The 20124-nt window shown below is 33.5% G+C and overlaps 4 protein-coding genes across 4 annotated transcripts; 3 read left to right on the top strand and 1 right to left on the bottom strand.

Moving 5' to 3' along the window:
• Positions 1-1647: 1647 nt before the first annotated feature.
• LOC17900179 (protein ABCI7, chloroplastic) lies at positions 1648-4044 on the top strand. The gene is made up of 3 exons (XM_006307228.2): positions 1648-2625; positions 3189-3448; positions 3569-4044. The coding sequence occupies exons 1-3, from the start codon at positions 1759-1761 to the stop codon at positions 3861-3863; spliced, it is 1422 nt and encodes a 473-aa protein (XP_006307290.2). The 5' UTR covers positions 1648-1758; the 3' UTR covers positions 3864-4044.
• A 143-nt stretch (positions 4045-4187) lies between these two features.
• On the top strand, positions 4188-11716 carry LOC17897986 (pre-mRNA-splicing factor ATP-dependent RNA helicase DEAH1). Its single transcript, XM_006303464.2, has 28 exons — positions 4188-4332; positions 4577-4678; positions 4779-4909; positions 5063-5257; positions 5362-5430; positions 5585-5671; positions 5956-5989; positions 6100-6154; positions 6479-6538; positions 6627-6698; positions 6911-6974; positions 7074-7153; positions 7269-7336; positions 7420-7474; positions 7619-7676; positions 7762-7833; positions 8017-8085; positions 8365-8454; positions 8774-8860; positions 8959-9074; positions 9153-9219; positions 9312-10352; positions 10450-10512; positions 10630-10753; positions 10848-10948; positions 11052-11114; positions 11248-11320; positions 11425-11716. The coding sequence occupies exons 2-28, from the start codon at positions 4582-4584 to the stop codon at positions 11469-11471; spliced, it is 3138 nt and encodes a 1045-aa protein (XP_006303526.1). The 5' UTR covers positions 4188-4332; positions 4577-4581; the 3' UTR covers positions 11472-11716.
• Positions 11717-12601: 885 nt separating this feature from the next.
• LOC17900410 (glycine cleavage system H protein 3, mitochondrial) lies at positions 12602-13641 on the top strand. Its single transcript, XM_006304201.2, has 4 exons — positions 12602-12802; positions 12913-13001; positions 13098-13268; positions 13352-13641. Exons 1-4 carry the CDS (start codon positions 12691-12693, stop codon positions 13478-13480), a joined length of 501 nt encoding a protein of 166 aa, XP_006304263.1. The 5' UTR covers positions 12602-12690; the 3' UTR covers positions 13481-13641.
• A 34-nt stretch (positions 13642-13675) lies between these two features.
• On the bottom strand, positions 13676-14657 carry LOC17898023. Its single transcript, XM_006304502.2, has 2 exons — positions 14528-14657; positions 13676-14112 (listed from the first exon to the last, which is right to left on the bottom strand). The coding sequence occupies exon 2, from the start codon at positions 14094-14096 to the stop codon at positions 13812-13814; it is 285 nt and encodes a 94-aa protein (XP_006304564.1). The 5' UTR covers positions 14097-14112; positions 14528-14657; the 3' UTR covers positions 13676-13811.
• Positions 14658-20124: the final 5467 nt, after the last annotated feature.

Below are 20124 nucleotides of genomic sequence, written 5' to 3'. Positions count from 1 at the left end.
TTATATAATTATCAAACCAATTTGTAAGACATTCTTTTAAGAATAATGATCCTTATATTTAGATTGTGATTCAACATGTAATAATACAAAGAACATTATAATTTGTTTTAACTTTGAATTTTATACTTGATTTCCTATCTAAAAAACAATTTGATATTCTATTTTCTATCTATTATATATACTACAAGGATGAAAAATATAATTAAACCTAGAAATATAACTTAAATTACTAGGAATATAAAAAGAGATTAAAAATAAAATTATTTCTTGGGAATTTTTAAGGTTTCACTCTCTCCTTATTGGTCCATTTAGCATTTATTTTTTAATTATAATATTTATTTTTAATTAAACCAAATATCTAACACATTTAGTCATATACTTTAATTCATACTTGAAATCCACACTTTACTATTAAATTGTAACTTAAATTATATAACCTTTCAATTGACTATTTGTTTCCTCCATTTAACTTCAATTAACACACTATAAAATATAATTATAACTCTTCTGATTTAATTATTTTAGAATTGTAACTTACATAATATTTTATCCTATAAATACTCATTTTTACATCCTCCTCCACCATATCTGATATTCTTAATATTTTCTTTGTTTAATTTTTAATGTTCTTGCATGGGTTGAAAGCTCAATTAAGATATCATTGTAAGAGCTTGATTATATATTTGGTAAATCTTTTGTTTTCAGTTATATTTCTTCTTTATTTTATGTACTTCTTCATTTTTATTGTTTTTATACTATTAAATGTATAATACATATGTATAATAATATTTTATGGCTATAAGAAAATTACTTTATCGATGGGATTCAAAAATATTGATTTCTGACCATCGCACCATAAGAAAATCAAGATAAATAAACCATTTTCATTATTATACTTTATATGTTTTTTTCTTTCTCACATATTCATGTATATTTATTTTATTTTCAAAATATGTAATTATTTTAACAAAGTATTTTTTGTTATATTCAAACCAATTTGTAAGACATTGAAATAAATAAAATTTTATACACAAATAAAGGTAACTTTTGCGTATATTTATAAGTTTACACACATATTTGGATAAATTTCAACATTTTTAGTGGTTGTTTTGAAAAAGTTTGAAAAGGGGGTAAATTTAAAAAGTGGTATTTTTAAAGGGGTATTTTTTAAATTCTCCCAATATCATTCCTATTTTTATCATTAACAATATTATTGTTTTATCAAAAAATACTTAAAAGTACTAAAGAAAATTACAATCAAAATTAATTAATTGAACAATTAATCAACGAATAAATTCAAATGATATGGATGTATGCTTCTATTGTATGATTTAAATAAATAACATGTAAAAATGTCATAAACATTAAAATTTATTTAATCCATTTTTTATAAGTAATAAATAAATTAAAATAATTAAATAAATATACAACAACCCGCGTATATGCGCGGGACATTACCTAGTTTTTATAAACTCCATAGATCAAATAATATTTAGAGATATTAAGATGAATAACAAAAAAAAAAAAGATTTTAATTGTAGAAAAATGTATTAAGGAAACAAATATAATTGGGCCGATTAGCCCACTAAACAAGAATACAAAAACACAGAAGAGATTTGCCCAAAAAAAAAAACAGAAGAGAAAACAAAAAAAAGAGAAGAGTGGAAAAAAAAAAAACTCCAATTGAGAAAAGTGTTGGTCGGATCGCTGCAAAAGCAAAGAGGGAGAGAGACAGTGAGAGACGAAGAGAATCTATTAATGGCGGCTGCCACAGTACTCAGTCGCTTGTCACTGATACCAAATCTATCTTCTAAACCAAAATTGAAATCAAACAGAAGAATAGCTCCTACAAGTGTTTCTGTTCGAGCTCAAGCTTCGTTCTCCGACCCTTTTGTACTTCATTTAGCTGAATCACTCGAAGACTCTCTCTCAGCTTCTTCTTCTTTACCGCTCCAGAGAATCCGAGAATCTTCCGCTGAGACTCTGTTATCAACACCATGGCCGTCGAGAAAAGACGAGCCTTTCCGATTCACCGATACGTCATTCATCCGGTACTCTCAAATCGAACCCGTCTCGACCCATCAACGAAATTCGGAATTTTTGGATAATCTGAGTGAAACCCAGTTCCCAAACGCCGTGATTATAGATGGGTTCGTGTCGAATTTGACGATTGGTCCATCAGATTTGCCTAAAGGTGTTTACTTTGGGAGCTTCGCTGGTTTGCCTGATGAGTTGACGAACCGGGTTTCTGAATTCATTGGGAATTTCGATTCTGGTGATTTGTTTTGGTCGATTAATGGCATGGGAGCTCCGGATTTGACTGTGATTTATGTCCCGGAAGGTTGTAAGGTGGAGACTCCGATCTATTTGAGGTACTTTTCTGGTGAAACCGGTGACCGGGAATCAAAAAGGTTGCCGGTATCGAATCCTAGGGTTTTTGTGCTAGTGGAGGAAGGAGGAGAGATTGGTATAGTTGAGGAGTTTGTGGGTAAAGAGGAACAAGGGTTTTATTGGACGAATCCGGTTTTTGAAGTTGTTGTTCAGAAAAATGGGAAAGTTAAGCATTCATATTTGCAGAAAGAGTCTATGGCTTCTGCTCATATCAAGTGGACGTTTGTTAGACAGGTTCAACTTTTGCTTATTCCCCTCCTGTATTTCTAATAACAGTTTGGCTTAGTTTAGTTTTGGTATTAGTAGAATTCTTGAATTGTTGAGGAGAATTACAAGTTAAGTTTTACTTTAGGTTGCTTTTGTTATTCTCTTGTGGTGTAGATTATTAGTGGTGGATGTTTTGGTATCAATGGAGAAAGTAGGAATCTTTTTACTGAATGTATTCATTAGTTTAGTTTTGTTGCTGCTGAAGTTGGTAAAAAATTGTAATCTTTGTGATTGAATTGTTGAGGAAGATTTTAGTTTAGTTTCAGGTTTCATGAGAGTATCTTAGTTTAGTTGTGTTGCTGCTGAAGTTGGTAAAAAGTTGTAATCTTCATGGTTGAATTGTAAAAGAGGATGAATAGAGTTTAGTTTCAGCTTCATGTGAGTTTTGTTTTTGTATTCTCTTCTTAGTCGGTTTTAGAGGTTATAGCTTAGTCAAAGTTTTTGGATTGTATGACTTGAGTACGACAATCGGAATGTTTTATACTCAGTTGTTCAGGAGAGTAAATAGTTCATGTGATTGATCTCTGTAGGAGGCAGAGAGTGAATACGAACTTGTGGAAGTGAGTACTGGCGGGAAATTGGGGAGGCACAATCTTCATGTGCAGCAGCTTGGGCCAGATACGTTCACAGAGTTAACCACGTTTCATATGTGTGTCAATGAGCAGACTCTAGATCTCCATAGCAGAATCGTCTTAGACCATCCCCGAGGCTCTACACGACAGCTCCACAAGTGTATTGTTGCTCATTCCTCTGGTCAAGCTGTTTTCGATGGCAATGTCCGAGTTAACAAGTAAGCTCTCAAGCTCTCTCTGGCTGTGCTTCAATCTACTTTTCAGTTTGGTTTTAATTTACTGTCTTTGGTTTGGTGCGTTAAGCATCTGGTTTTAAATTCTTTGCATTAATATGGCAGATTTGCTCAACAGACCGATGCGGGACAACTAACGCGGAGCCTGCTTCTGAAACCCCGAGCCACGGTGAACATAAAACCGAATCTTCAGATCATTGCGGACGATGTCAAGTGCTCGCACGGAGCTGCAATCAGCGATCTTGAAGAAGACCAACTCTTCTATTTCCAAGCTCGTGGGATCGACTTGGAGACTGCAAGAAGAGCTCTCATATCCTCTTTTGGATCAGAGGTGATCGAGAAGTTTCCAAATCGGGAAATCCGCGACCAAGCCAGGAATCACGTCAAATGCTTGCTCTGAAAAGCCTTGTCCTCCTTCACAGAGTCGACGATTTCTTCATGCGCCGCTATATCTTGTTCATTACAATACAAGGCCTATTAGGAGGCCCATTCAATTTTAATACTAAAAAACAACAAACAGTTGGCTTGTATGTGAGTTAAATATCGTGAAGTTTTTTTACTATTTTCAAAAACGTTACACTGTTGGCATCTGCATAAGCAAAACAACGTGATTTTTATCGATTCAAAGTAAAAAAAAACTTGTAAACAGCGAAGATTACTGAGTAAAAAAACAACACGCTTTTCATTTGAAATCTCGTAAACCATAAAGAACAACTTGTTTCTATAACTTCCATCGACGTCGGAGACTCTCACCGCCTATTCTTTCCGCCGTCGCCGGTGAAATCACCTTACAGATTCTATTGTTCGTTCGCTAGCTCCTACAGTAGCTTAGTAAACAGATATCGTCACTCTCTAATTCGTCTCACTCTGTAAGCTTCGAGACACCTGAACCTTAGTTACCGAAATCTAGGGTTTGTAACTTGTTTCCGATGATTAATGTGTGCGTATATCTCTGTATACGGTCGATTGCTAGCTAATAGTATTCAAGCTGCGAGATGAATTCTTAAAATCGATGCTCTTGTGCTTAGATAGTTACACTACTTACTGTGTCGATTGGTATGTTAGCAAAACGATTTTGAAATTGGTGATTTTGTTTTTGTTATTCCAATGTAGTGAGAATGGCGAGCAATGATTTAAAGACCTGGGTTTCGGATAAGCTGATGGTGCTACTAGGCTATTCTCAATCAGCTGTTGTTAACTATCTCATTGCAATGGGTAATTTGATGTTTTCATTTTTGGGATCGTGGAGCTTGTTAAGAACTTTTTGCTACAACTATCCAAAAAGCTTACAAATGGTTTTATTATTTTTGTGCAGCTAAAAAAACAAAATCACCTACTGAACTTGTGGGAGAGTTGGTGGATTACGGGTTTTCTTCTTCTGGTGATACTCGTTCGTTTGCGGAAGAAATTTTTGCTAGAGTTCCCCGTAAAACTGCTGGTGTGAATGTGAGTTTCTCAATGAGTTGCTGTAAAATTTGTTGCTCTTTTGTTTTCTGTTTTGAAGCTTTTCGGAATCATATGCTATTTAGATTCTGTTTCTGAGAGAAGTCTGTAGTTTTGGCTGGTTTTCGTAATTTCTTTTGTTTTTTTTTGTGTCAGCTCTACCAAAAACATGAAGCCGAGGCAGCAATGCTAGTGAGGAAGCAACAAACATATGCTCTTTTAGATGCTGATGATGATGAAGAAGAAGTCGTTGTGGAGAAAAGATCTTCAGCGTCTGACTCTAGAAAGTCAGATAAGGGCAAGAAAAGGTTTAGAAAGAAAAGTGGGCAGTCAGATGAGAGTGATGGCGAGGCATAGTTTCTTTTCCTCATTGACAGATTCCAGTTTCTTTCTTTTTCAATAGTAAGATATAGCTTACGGCATCTCATCTGATAGAACTGTGAACAATGATGTAGGTGGCCGTCAGGGAGGACAGTAGACACGTTAGAAGAAAGGTTTCTGAAGACGAGGATGATGGTTCTGAGGTATATCTGGACTCTCTTAGGCATTAACTATATTCTGGGCCCTGGGCTTTTGCTGTTGAACTTGAATAACTAGGAGATGTTCTATAGATATATGTGGATTTTGGAAACATTGGTGCTTTTGTAATATTTCTTCATTTTTGCTCACTCGGCACAGTCAGAAGAGGAAAGAGTGCGTGACCAAAAGGAGAGAGAAGAACTGGAGCAGCATTTGAGAGATCGTGATACTGCAAGGACACGAAAGGTATGCCTCAATCTGATCCTTGTTATGTTTTTCGTGTGGTCCTACTTTTGTAGCCAGAAGGGGCTAAGTGTTGTCGGCAGTTATGTACAAGTTATTAATGAATGAGTTTGCTTGTCATATATAACTAGGGAAGATGAAAAGAAAAAATATACTCATTCATATGTCTTGTAGACTAGGACGATTTCTTTAACCAAACGAGAATTATATATTTAGCATGGTCTACTTATCGATGTATTGTACATGTGAAAGTCAGTGACGTGGTCTTTTTTTTGTTTACTGATCAGCTTACAGAACAAAAGATGTCAAAGAAAGAGCAAGGTACAATCTGTTATAATACTAATATTTCTAAGATACATTGTAATGTAGATATAAGTTTTTTTTTTCTTGATAGTCTCATTTTCGATTTTATTTATTTTATTGCAAAACAGAGGAGGCTCTTCGAAGAGCTAATGCTTTGGAGAAAGATGATTTAAATTCCCTAAGGTAATGTACTTTTTCCTTCTTTATGTGCTTGTTATGGACCTGATGGTTGCTTTTTGACAGAGATAGAAGGTAATTAAGTATAGTTTCCTAGCATGTTCGACAAAAGAACAATAGTAGTAATATACATGGGGTATCACATGTTCAATTTCATAGTTAAAATACTGTATGAAATTGCAAACTTGATTTTCAGTTATCAATTTTGACTCTGTCAATTATCTCCTAGTCAATTACTCTTGACAGTGTTCTTACTTGTAGAATCAATCTCTTTGGAGGCTATTACGTGATATCCATGTTGTTAATCATCTTTTGTTGGGTCTGATGCAGAAAAGTCTCGAGACAAGAATATTTGAAGAAGAGAGAACAGAAGAAATTGGATGAACTAAGGTACATGGCATAGATTTTTTTCACTTTTCTTTTTATATTGATCTCTTCTCTTTGATTGATTTCTCCCGTTTCCTTCTTTTCTCCACAGGGATGAGATAGAAGATGAACAATATCTTTTCGGAGGTGAAAAGCTCACAGAAACTGAGCTTCGTGAGTTTAGGTAACTGTTACGTTGTTCTTGCATCGAGGTGGTTGTTGCCATTGCCTAAATCTTTTGATGAAAAATCATTTGCCATTGCAATTTTATTCTAGTGCTTTTTTTTTGTTTTATTTGTTTGCAATTAAAAGTTATATGGTTGCATTCAAATTAATTTAAGAAGGTATGCTTAATTATATTTGATTGAGCTTGGTTTAATTTGTTATCTTTGATAGATACAAGAAAGAGCTTTATGACCTCGTGAAGAAAAGAACACAAGATGAAGATGATGTCGAGGAGGTAAGATTTTCATCTTGCTGGACCCTTCTCCCTCCTGGTGCTTTTGAATTTCTATATATCTAACACAACTCTCTTTTACTGATACCTCTCCGAGCTCAGTATAGAATTCCAGATGCTTATGACCAAGATGGAGGTGTTGACCAGGAAAAGAGGTTTTCTGTTGCTGTACAACGATACAAGTGAGTTGACACGGAGCTCTTTGCTAGTGATCCAATACATTCCTGCACTTGCAGTGTCTGTGTTTGTTATTTTGCAAAATTGTTTTGGGTTTTCTAAATCATATTTTTCGTCTAGGGACTTGGATTCAACGGAGAAAATGAATCCATTTGGTGAGCAAGAAGCTTGGGAAGATCATCAGATTGGTAACTACTGTTTTAATTCTATTTCTGATGACCAATCTTTTTTTTTTTACTTCCCACTGGTTTAAGTAACTTTGTTTATGCAGGAAAAGCGACATTAAAATTTGGTGCAAAGAATAAGAAAGCCTCAGACGATTATCAGTAAGATCTGTTGCATATACGCTCTTTTATTCTTATTCTACTTCTTTGGAGTTTCTTTTACCTCGTTTGAGAAATCATCCTTGCTATAGCTCTTACTCATAAAATAAGGTACTGGGGGTTCTAAATGTTTTCATTTTTTTGCAGGTTTGTGTTTGAGGACCAAATAAATTTCATAAAGGAATCTGTGATGGCTGGTGAAAACGTACTGCCTATGATATATATTTAACTTGATGATACCTCCTGTGATATGTCTGAGTTGTAGCTTAGTGCTTGTATTTTTCATGCAGTATGAAGATGATATGGATGCAAAACAAAAATCTCAAGATTTGGCAGAGAAATCAGCTTTAGAGGAACTTCAGGTGCTATCCTTTTTTCTGCTTTCTTCTCCATTAACTCTGTTTGATCAAACTCAACTACCAAATGTTCTTTTCCGCATGTAATTCAAAATAAGTTCAGATTGTATGTTTCTTTGTATTAATATCCGTAGCAAAATCTAAAAGTTATTCCTGACAAGTTGTTGCATCTTTTTATTTGTGAATCAGGAAGTCAGAAGAAGTCTGCCAATTTATGCGTATCGTGAACAACTCCTTAAGGCTGTGGAAGAGCATCAGGTAATTCAAGCTCATCATCTAATAACAGATGATAAGCTTACCTTACAAATCCCTATCAGAAAGAGTATATTTCGGATATAACATCTGAGTATGTTTAAATGATACAAGATCAATAGAGAAGAAAACACTTCAAAAAAGAATGCATCAATCCTACCAAAATAGAGAAAAGAATGCATCAACAAATTTCAGTGTCATGTGCATATGAAGATGTAGATTGAAGTGTTTGGTTATGAAATTGTGCATAATGAAACCTTTTTTCAACTTCTTTGAATATATTAGGTTCTTGTCATAGTGGGGGACACTGGTTCGGGAAAGACTACACAAATACCACAATATCTCCATGAAGCTGGTTACACAAAGCGTGGAAAGGTACAACCCACCACATTCCCTTAACTTGCAGTATATAGTTAAAACACATATTTCCTTCAAAAAGGAACGGTTAGTGTAGAAGTCACCAATAAATTGGTGTGTTATTGTTAGGTTGTTGAGAACAAACTTAGTTGTTTCCTTTATTCCTGTGAAGTTGTCCTTTGTTTCTTCAAAAGCGATTTTATTAAAGGTGGACTTCCAGTTAGGAAGAAAACCATTGTTCATGAACTTTGTGGCTTGGGTTCAAAAGTATAGAGCGGATGGTATAGTATTTCCTTGATTACATAAAAACATAAAATGCTTTTCTTTTATATTTCAGGTTGGCTGTACACAGCCTAGAAGAGTTGCAGCTATGAGTGTTGCTGCCCGTGTGGCTCAAGAGATGGGTGTCAAACTCGGACATGAGGTATGTTGGCTTCTCGTTGTGCTCTACTGCTGGTAGTTGATTCTTTCACAGTTAGTGGTACATGCTCAGAATCTAACTTTTATTGGTGCTTGTTACAGGTTGGCTATTCCATTCGATTTGAGGATTGTACTTCTGACAAAACAGTTCTGAAGTATATGACTGATGGTATGCTTCTGCGTGAGCTGCTTGGTGAACCAGATTTGGCCAGCTACAGGTAAGAATACTCTTGCACATTTTTTTATTACTGTTGGATAGCTGAACGGTTTTACTTACTGATTGTGAAACCTTTCAGTGTCGTTATTGTGGACGAGGCGCATGAAAGGACTTTGTCAACCGATATACTGTTTGGATTAGTTAAGGCAAGTAAACTTTCTCGTCCAATGTCTCTTCTTACTTGGGTAACCTGGGTTATATTCTTGACATTCTGATTGACCCTTCGTATCTTTGACAGGATATAGCGCGGTTTAGACCTGATTTGAAGTTGTTAATATCTAGTGCAACAATGGATGCAGAAAAATTTTCTGATTATTTTGATACAGCCCCGATATTTAGCTTTCCAGGAAGAAGGTATCCAGTTGAAATCAACTATACAAGTGCACCTGAAGCTGATTACATGGACGCAGCAATAGTTACTGTTCTTACAATCCATGTGAGGGAGCCACTTGGAGATATATTGGTCTTCTTCACTGGTCAAGAGGAAATTGAAACTGCAGAAGAGATCTTGAAGCACAGGATAAGAGGTTTGGGTACGAAGATTCGCGAATTAATTATATGCCCGATCTACGCAAACCTTCCAAGCGAACTCCAAGCAAAAATATTTGAGCCAACTCCAGAAGGGGCACGGAAAGTAGTTCTGGCAACAAATATTGCTGAAACATCATTGACCATTGACGGTATAAAGTATGTTGTTGATCCAGGCTTTAGCAAGATGAAATCATATAACCCAAGAACCGGGATGGAGTCGTTGCTTATTACTCCTATCTCCAAGGCTTCTGCAACTCAACGAGCTGGTCGAGCTGGAAGAACAAGCGCAGGAAAGTGCTACCGTCTGTACACAGCATTTAACTACAACAACGACTTAGAGGAGAACACGGTGCCAGAAGTGCAGAGGACAAATCTTGCTAGTGTGGTACTTGCTTTGAAGAGTCTTGGAATTCATGATCTCATTAACTTTGATTTTATGGATCCTCCACCTGCTGAAGCACTTGTGAAGGCTTTAGAACTGCTCTTTGCTCTGGGTGCTCTAAATAAGCTTGGCGAATTGACTAAAGCTGGTAGAAGGATGGCAGAGTTTCCACTTGATCCGATGTTGTCAAAGATGATCGTTGTTTCTGACAAGTATAAGTGCTCCGATGAGATAATATCAATTGCTGCTATGTTGTCAATTGGTGGTTCCATCTTCTACCGTCCTAAGGACAAACAGGTTCACGCTGACAATGCAAGAATGAATTTCCACACAGGGAATGTCGGTGACCATATTGCTTTGCTAAAGGTTTGAACCTTCGGTATTCCTTATTTTCCGCCCACGTCCACTAGCAAGTTCATAGTGTTATTCTATGTATGTTTATCGTCTTCGTTTTTCTCTTTAGGTTTACAGTTCATGGAAGGAAACAAACTACTCTACTCAGTGGTGCTACGAGAACTACATTCAGGTACCAAGTGTTCTCTTTATATTTATCAGATCAGATGTGAATCTATTTTAGTTTTTTTGTGGCCATCCAGATGTGAATCCGTTTTGACATCTGTTGTGGATAAAAACATTTGTTCAGGTCCGAAGCATGAAAAGAGCCAGAGATATCCGTGATCAATTGGAGGGACTTCTCGAAAGAGTAGAAATAGAAGTCAGCTCAAACCTGAATGAGTTGGATTCAGTTAGGAAATCCATCGTTGCTGGTAAATTCCTTACTCTCCTTCCCATTTTATTGGTTAAAGTTATTAAATTCCTTACAACTATGTCTTTGCTGATGAACTTCTTACTTTTACTCAGGTTTTTTCCCACACACTGCAAAGCTGCAGAAGAATGGATCATATCGAACAGTAAAGCATCCCCAGACAGTACACATACATCCCAATTCAGGCTTATCTCAGGTTAATTAATTTTCACTCTACATATACTGATAAACTAGAATATCTTGTTGATAGAATCTTAAAACTTAGAATATTGATGAGTTCTTCTTAATTCTTATTGTAGGTATTGCCGAGATGGGTTGTATATCATGAACTAGTGCTTACTTCCAAGGAATATATGCGACAGGTACTTAATATGTTTGATGATGCAAGGTTCTTTTTATACTTAGAATTGAATCTCTGTTTTGGTCTTTACATCTTTGGTTTCATTCATCGGTTTGTTTGTAAGCTAAGAACCCCTCGTAAATCTGAAAATGCAGGTAACAGAGTTGAAACCAGAATGGTTGATTGAGTTAGCTCCTCACTACTACCAGCACAAGGACGTCGAAGATGGTATGCACCTTTCTTTCTCTCTGTCAAATTATTCTTTTTGTTATAACCTTCTCTTTTCTATAATAGAATCTTTCAATCTCTAAACATCTTAATTATTTTTGCAGCTACATCAAAGAAAATGCCCAAAGGAGCTGGAAAAGCTGCAATATAAGAAGCCCGAGTGTATCGGCGAAAGAATATTAGAAACAGATGCGAGTACATAGGACTTTGACAAATGGTTAGAAGAGCTCTCTTTACTCATTTTTGGTCAGCCGCTTGAGTTTTTGTTAGAAAATAATTAAATTGTTATGAAGTGTCCAAATGAATGACCAACCTATTCCCATTGTTATATATTGAAAGGTCTAAAACGATGAAGTTGTTGGGAAGAAAAACAGCGGACAGTTTGTTTCTGAGCAAGGCAAACCACATGATTTTCAAAACAGAAAAAAGAAATACTCAGCATTTAGCATGATATAAAAGTTCACAAAACTTTAAGCATTTATAAAAATATACAATTACTACTAACCTAACAAAATATCTTGGAATACATCATACTTGTCAAAGACTTGACTAAAGAGATTAAGAACATAATGGAACACATGTCCAAACATTTATCTTGTACCAATGTTACATTCCAAATTTCCAATCACATTAACTTATGAACGAACATCTCTGATCATTCATATCCCTAGAGAAACCATACAACGAAATTCACCAATTACTAGAAGAAACAATCGCAAAATTCAAAACTTGTTTGATATCCGTGAGCTAAGTCATATTGACAGCCAAAAAAAACACAATTGGCTTTGCCTCATGTTCTTTCCCTTTCAGAGAATGGATTCATGTTTATATCCTTTCGTAATTCGAATACCCTATTGGGTCGAGGATTATGATTCCAAAGGAAGACTCATGAGTTTCTACCACAAAGCCAATTGTTATCTAATACATCAAACCATTCTTCTTATATACCTGATTAAATCCTCACAAATCTCCGATGTGGGATTAGTTAGTGATTCCAATTTCCAACTTTAAAACTTTGGCCGACATGATCATCAAGGTACCTTAAACCTCAAGTAATTTGTCTTGACCCTCCTCGTAGGCTTTTTCATGTTTATTGGCCTTCTGGGCCGAAATAATAAGCCCGTCACTCTTTTTTTTCTTTAAATAATGTATATATTCAAAAGCTTCTCAGTCGTGGAGAAGGTTTGGGTCACACTTTTTTCGACGACAACATTAAGGATGAGGCTTTCGTTTTCTGCCATACATCTAAAGATAGAACACACTAACGTGAATAAAAGCAATTAAGATCACTCTTTATATTTTTTCCCACTTTCCTTTGAGAAAACTTAGACAAAAAAAGTAAACAAACGAACCAGAAAGAAGAAAAAAAAATGGCATTGAGAATGTGGGCTTCATCTACAGCAAATGCTCTCAAGCTCTCTTCTTCTGTCTCCAAATCTCATCTCTCTCCAGCTTTCTCCATCTCCAGATGCTTCTCCTCAGGTAAGAAAAAGAAACAACAACATCCTCTTACACTACTTGTATGTGTGCATTGGTTTTTATTTTAGGATTTTGTCTGAAACTGTTTACTGGGTGTGTTTGGGGTTGTCAAGTGTTGGAAGGACTTAAGTATGCAAATTCTCATGAGTGGGTGAAGCATGAAGGCTCAGTTGCTACAATTGGTATCACTGACCATGCCCAGGTAACAAAAGCATAGCTTTTGAAGCTAATAGTTTAGATCAGTTTAGCTCAGAGACTAGTTTAGATCAGATTTAGTGTGTCTTTTGATGATGTGCAGGGACATTTAGGAGAAGTTGTGTTTGTGGAGCTGCCAGAACCAAACAGTTCTGTGACCAAAGAAAAAAACTTTGGAGCTGTTGAGAGTGTTAAGGCCACAAGTGAGATTCTATCTCCAATCTCTGGTGAAGTCATTGAGATTAACACAAAGCTGACAGAGTCACCTGGTTTGGTAAGTCTTTACATCTGAATAACACTCCAGTGGTGGTGCTATCGCACGGATCAAAATGATTAGTCGATTTTTCGTTCTTGTAGATCAACTCAAGCCCTTATGAAGAAGGATGGATGATAAAGGTGAAACCGAGCAGCCCTGCAGAGTTAGAAGCCTTGATGGGTCCAAAGGAATACACCAAGTTCTGCGAAGACGAAGACGCTGCTCACTAGAGGGTTTCTTCGCTTTTTCATGTCCTTCAAAAACAGAGCAAAACAAGAGAATCCATGCTAAAGTTTCAACCTTTCACTTATCAAATGTTTCTTAGCTTGTACCTGTGTGATACTAGTTTGGTTTTTAAGATCATGCAATCAAAATAATCAGAGCTTTTTAACTTACATAAGACATGTCTAAAGAAGCAAAACACATAAAAACACAACTTCCATTGATTTTCAATCATATAGTTTAGGAGAAACGTTAACATATAACAATGGTCTACTTTTAGACCAAACAAAAGAAGTCTTATGCATAACAAGTAAGACTCAGAACTGTACATTTATACTCCTATCCACGACAGATACCGTTGGGGAAGGTCGGCGAAACAGCTACATCCACATCCGGTGAAGGTGAAGGTGACTCGTCATAAGAAATCGAAATCAGCTCAGCTCTAAGCTTGTCAGCATCATCAGCACTTCTTTTGGTGGTGGCTCCGTTTGTTGTGGTACTACTGACGACAGGTTTCACATCTGAGGACGTTATAATATAATCCTCCTCAGGTGAAGTGTAAGAGATTTCGATAAGAGATTCACGAGCTTGTTCTTGAGAAGTCTTGTCACTCGGTTGTTCCATCAATGCCTCTAAGCTTCTGCATAATTTTTTAACAAACCCATCTTACATTGTTCTATATGACAACACAATTCAAATCTCAATACACAATCCAAACTAATCCAAAATCACACATTCACATAGAAACAATTAAAATTCTCCAACCAAACTAACAACAAACAAATACATAAACTTTATATATATCCATGGAAGCTTAAGAAACAGAACATACAGTTACAAAAAAAAAATATAAAAATCAAAACTTTACAATTCAAAAGATTACAAAACGCAACAAATCACTAATCTGTATAATACCCAGATAAACCCAAACCCTAAAATCTCAAAATATGGTTCCCAAATCGAAGTCAACGCAGTTTCTGATACGAAATCGTGAAAACAAAAAAAAACAGAGAGAAGAAATAGGGAAAGAGACGACAGAGAAGAGAGATGGGTACCTTGGTTTGTGGTTGGATGATTCAGACGAATCTTTCTTCTTCTTCTTCGTACACACTAAAACTACGGTAATGAAGAAAAAAAAAACACGGAAAGATCGAGACAAATTTTGGATAATATTCTGGTTTTTTTTTTTATAATTTAAAGGAAAGTTTTCGTATTTATATTTCCACGTTTTTTTAAATATTCTTTTGCCAACTCATTCACACGTCAACAATGATGTTCAATTAGCAAGTGGGGGTGGATTTTATTTGACAACTAATCTCTTCTCTTTTTCTCTAATAATACTATTCAATCATCTAGATATATATTAATTAGCACTAATTAAGCTTATAAAAAGATTATAGATTTTCTTAGATTTATGATATGTGTAGAGAAAGGTTTTGAAATATGAGAAATTCAAATGGAAATAATTAATAATGGTATTTTTGGAGAAAAAAAAAACTCATTATAGTGGTAATTTATAAAATTCTCCATTCATAGTATTGAAAAAGTAGAAGATAATATTATATATAAGTTTAGGATGTCAAAAAATGTAAATATAACTATTCAAATTTGGGATATCTATATCTATTTATATTACTATAATTAATTTATCAAATATGTTTCGGTATTTTAGGGATTTTATTGTATTAGTGGGCGTGAGAAATAAAGGTACAAAGATAATTTTAGGGATAAGTTTAGTAAATTGTAAAGGGAAAATAAGGTAAATAAGTATTCCCTCTATTCCTAAAAGATAAATTTTCTAGATTTTTCACACATATGAAGAAAACATCTAAAAATTAATGATAACTGCATTATATTTTTTGTTTTACAGTTTTTTAGAATTCTAAACCAATAATATTTAGTTATTTACTTTGAAATTTGTAAATACTAATTAATAATGCATTGATAAGTTAGAACAATTCTCTTTTCTAAAATAAATTTTATCTCCTAAAAATATCATCTTTAAGAAACAGATGGAGTATATGGGTATGGCTAATATAACAAAGGAGGAGGATCAAATCAAATACATTATACATGCTGTAAAATTTATGTAATTACAAATATGTTTTAATCGTTCTTTATAAATGCCCTCCACTTTTGGATTCGTCTGAGAAAGCACGACAAATTAATTTTGCTTTTGTCAAACCGACAATGAAGTAGATGTTAAAAGAGGATAGTTGACATTAAAATAACATGTCAAAAAGGTAAGTTGACTAAGAAATGTTGTTATAAAAGAAAAATTAACGTAAAAATCTTCTTATAAAGAGAAAATAGTAATTGAGAAAATTATTTTCCTTTTCACCGATTTTTATTTATTAAACACCAAAACAATACAAAAATGATAGAAATTCAGAAAATTATAAATCTGAAACACTAAACTATAACCGTTGAACCAGAACACTCCACGACAATCATGTGGTTACCACAAAGTTTATTAACAATATATGTTTGGATTAATATCGTATTAATTATTAACCTAGACAAATCTAGTACCTTCGTTTGTATCTAGTTTAGGTGAATTGCTTAACACCATTTTTTTGTTAAGGTGAATTTCCGTAGTCTTGACTTTGTGTTGTTCTAAGTAATCAGAATTGGTTAGGTCACTTGCAGAATAGTACATAAATATTGTCTGGCATAAGACTTACGTATTAACATGCATGGTGGTCGAACACACAAGTAATTAACGTTTTATGAAAACTTAGTAGCGATGTAATTTCGATTGGAAAAATAATTTTTTTTCTTTTCAACATTGAACCATAACTGGCCGGCACATTAACCTAATCCCTACAAATATGTAGGGAGCGGGACTCGATCCTTGATGTGATGATGTATGAATGTCTGTCCATCAGTGCACTTATCATTTGTTACTAGACTAAAGTCACTTCACGGAGAAATCAATTTCAAAATTCAAACAATCGAAAACCGCGAGTAATTTCGTTCATCTAATTAATATATATCGGCGATCGACTAAAAATCCAAAAACTAGAACACATTTCGACAAAACTTTGAAAATATCTTCTAGTAAAGACGACAATAATGGCCAAAAACTTTTCGCTGAAAACACAACTTGGAAAGAAGAAAGAGTAGACCAAGAAGACTTCTTGATCACAGAATTTAAGAAGTCATTATCAATCGTATTTTGATTTTTATGATTCCACTTTTCTTTTTACCCTAAAATATTCTTTTGCCAGCCAATACACACGTCGACAACGATATGCAATTAGCAAGTGGGGTTTTAATTGAAATCTAGTCCTTTAATTCTCTCTGATATTATAGTTTTTACTGTGCAGTTGTTGTCTATTTGGTTTGAGAAGCATATGTCTTCTTTATGTGGCCTTTCAAGTTAATTTCAAGCCCATGCAAGCTTTCCTTAGTTGTGTTCAAGAAGGCCTTTGGTCACCATGCAATATTTCATGGACATGTTACTCTTAAGAGAAAGAAGTAAATGCTATATATAGTGAAGGTTTATTTTGGTATATAACAAAAAACTGGAAATAGCAAAATGATACATGCAAGAACGTGGTCGAAAATGTAAGTTTTTTTTTTCCTTCCAATTAATTTGATTGATAGTAATCAAAAAAAAAAATTAATTTTATTGATGAATGTAATCAAGATCGTTGTTTATTTTTCAAACATATATGTACAGAATTATATATCGATGTTGACATATATTATATATGAATATTTAAATAAGTGTTTTTAATTAAGTGTTTAACGATTTATTTTTGTGATTTTTTAATTATATTTCAAGTCCATCAAATTTCACTACTTTGTGTAAAAAAAGTTGAAATATACTCCGAGTAATGTAGGACTTTGTTGATCCAAATAATGTAAAAAAACTTATATCATTATTTCACGTTTTAGATACTTAGATAGATTACATGATAATAGATTACACTAATATATATCTAAATAAAATTTATATTTAAAATAATATGCTATCAGACAATCACCTTTTTCACGGTAACAGCTAAATAAAAAATCATCAAAATTAGCTGAATACTTTTGTCCAGAAATTTTCTTGTTGTTGCCATAAAATTGCTCTAATTTGTATTGATTTTTTGTTGAGGTCATTATCTATATTTTCTTTTATGTAGAATTTAATTTTTCTTAACAAATTTTGAAGTTGTTAGCTGTCCACACGACAAAACAGATAAAATCTTTCAACTTTAAAATGATTTATTGTAAGTTAGATTAAAAGGGGGAACATGAGAATTTGGGTCACACTGTTTTGATTTCCAACGTAACAGTAAGTCTTATTAAGACATTTTTTTGTTTAATTTTTAGTGTATCGTTGTTGTGAAATGGATAATTAATTATTGCATTCAGAATAACATATTTTTCTCGTGTCATATTTCTTAATATTATAGTATAAGTTTTCTGAATGGCCTAAGAAAGATTTTATATAAAATTTTCAAGCATATATACAGTATATATATATACATATAATTCCTTTAATAAAATTTTATCAAATTTGCATAAAAATAATTAATTTATTATAATTCCTTTAATAAAAAACATAATCAAATATGTGGGTATCAAATTTTAATTCCTTTAATACAAATATTTTAATTTATTATATAATTGCTAAATATTTAATATATTAATAAAAATTATACTCTTAGAGCATGTCCAATGATGATTTAAAAGGTGTATTAAAGGTTGATTTTAAAGTATAATAATCAAGTTTAATGAAAATGTTGGTCTAATTATTAAAATTTGTGTCTTAAATAAGACCTATTTGTGGGTGTCTAAAAAATCAAAATTTTCATAAAACATAATTAATTGTTTTAGACCCTTTTAATGGGTGTCACCATTGGAGATACTCTAATTAGTTGTTACCTGTTCAAAAATGATAAGTTGTAAAATAATTGGTGTACGTTTACAAAACCCATGTTATTTTTTAAAAATGTATGGATAAAATCATCATGCACGTTTTTATTTAAGAGAATTTTTGTATATAGTATTTGAAAAATAATATTTTTGAAATTCTCCCTTATATTTAAGCAATTGTTAATTAATATGATATTTTGAAAAATCATTAGTGGTTCTCCATATGTTATATGGCAAACTCTGCCTTCTTTTTTCTGTCAAAATATTATACTGTAAACACGATAAAGAAATACATAACTGAAACAAGCTACTTAACACTTGCATTATAGTTCACAGTTTCTTAATTACATAATGATAAAACTCTTGTAAAGTAACTACATTGTTAGGTTTTCTTTTTGTTAAAAGGGATTTACATTGCTAGGTTTTGCATCTATATATGTTGGGTGTCTTCGTCGCAAAATTTGCAAAGTTCTCAATGATTTCATAACTCGAATATACAGATTCTAATATCGATAAAATATTCCAAGAACTTGTCGTAGCAAGCACAGCTGAATCTTATACGTCTTTGACGACGTTTTGCTCCAACCTTTACCTTCTTACTCGCGGACTGATCAGTCTCTTAGATCTTGATTCGTACTTGGGAGTTTTTCTCACGAACATGGAAGACACTGTTTCTTGCACATCCATGTTTAGGGACATGATATTTGATTAATAAGATAAAACCTAATATAATCAAGATATGTAACGTGATGAAGGATATATTCCCATAATTCATGTTTAAGAGTGCATAAGCCAATCAAAAGCCACGAACGAGTTTTTGGTAAACAGCTAGCTCGTCGTATACGATATGTATAATATATGCATGTAACATATTATATAATGATGCATATATATTAACGTAAAGTCACATCGATTAGGATTTCATATCGAAGTAATATGACACTTTCTTATAGTGTGGCCTTTATTGTTTCTTAATGGTGAGATAGTTTCTTATAATGCCTTATATTGAAAAAAAAATATGATTATCAACATATCCACTTTACAATGCTATATTTTATAAGCCAATTTCTAAACCACTAAAATATTTTATCATGTAAGTAAAATAATTTACTGTAATGTTGATACATTGGTTGAAAGTTTTTTTTTTTTTCTTTCAAAATGATTAATTATGAAACTCTTGAAAACTAGGATTCATCTGGACCTCTCATAACGATTTCAGTTATGATTGATATAAATGACTCGCAACTTTGAATATGCTAAGTTCTTGATGAAACATGGTCTACATTACAGTATATCTAATTTACTCTTAACTTCTAAGCCAAATTATGTTAATTAAATAAGTTTCCTGTCTCTACCTAAAAACAAATCGTCAGTCTTAGATATATATTAATCATGCATTTGAATATTTTATATAAGATACGATAAACTAGAGGATAATGCTGAAAATGATACCTAAAACCATCCTAAGAGTATACAATACGTAACAGGGGAAAAAGTTATAACACTGAGAAAGGATTCTGGCATTGGCTAAGGTAAAGAGATCATGTACTATTTGTTATGTCAGAGATAAAGTTTTTTTTTTTCCTCCCTGTCAAAGTCAGAATAAGTCAGAGACAAAGTTTAAAATCTAGAACACTCAAAAACATATATAATGTAATATGTTAATATTTCAATTTACCTGGAATAGTTAATTAGTTCTAATGTCTTAGGAAGGCATGAGCAAATTCAGGGTCTGGAACGGGCCCTAGAGAACGAGGGGGATTCAGGCCGGCGTCGGGAA

Source organism: Capsella rubella, unplaced genomic scaffold (assembly GCF_000375325.1).
Source record: "Capsella rubella cultivar Monte Gargano unplaced genomic scaffold, Caprub1_0 scaffold_1, whole genome shotgun sequence".
In the NCBI taxonomy this organism is placed as follows: Eukaryota; Viridiplantae; Streptophyta; class Magnoliopsida; order Brassicales; family Brassicaceae; genus Capsella; species Capsella rubella.
The sequence above is the reverse complement of the archived record's forward strand: the minus strand, read 5'-3'. Positions and strand labels throughout refer to the sequence as shown.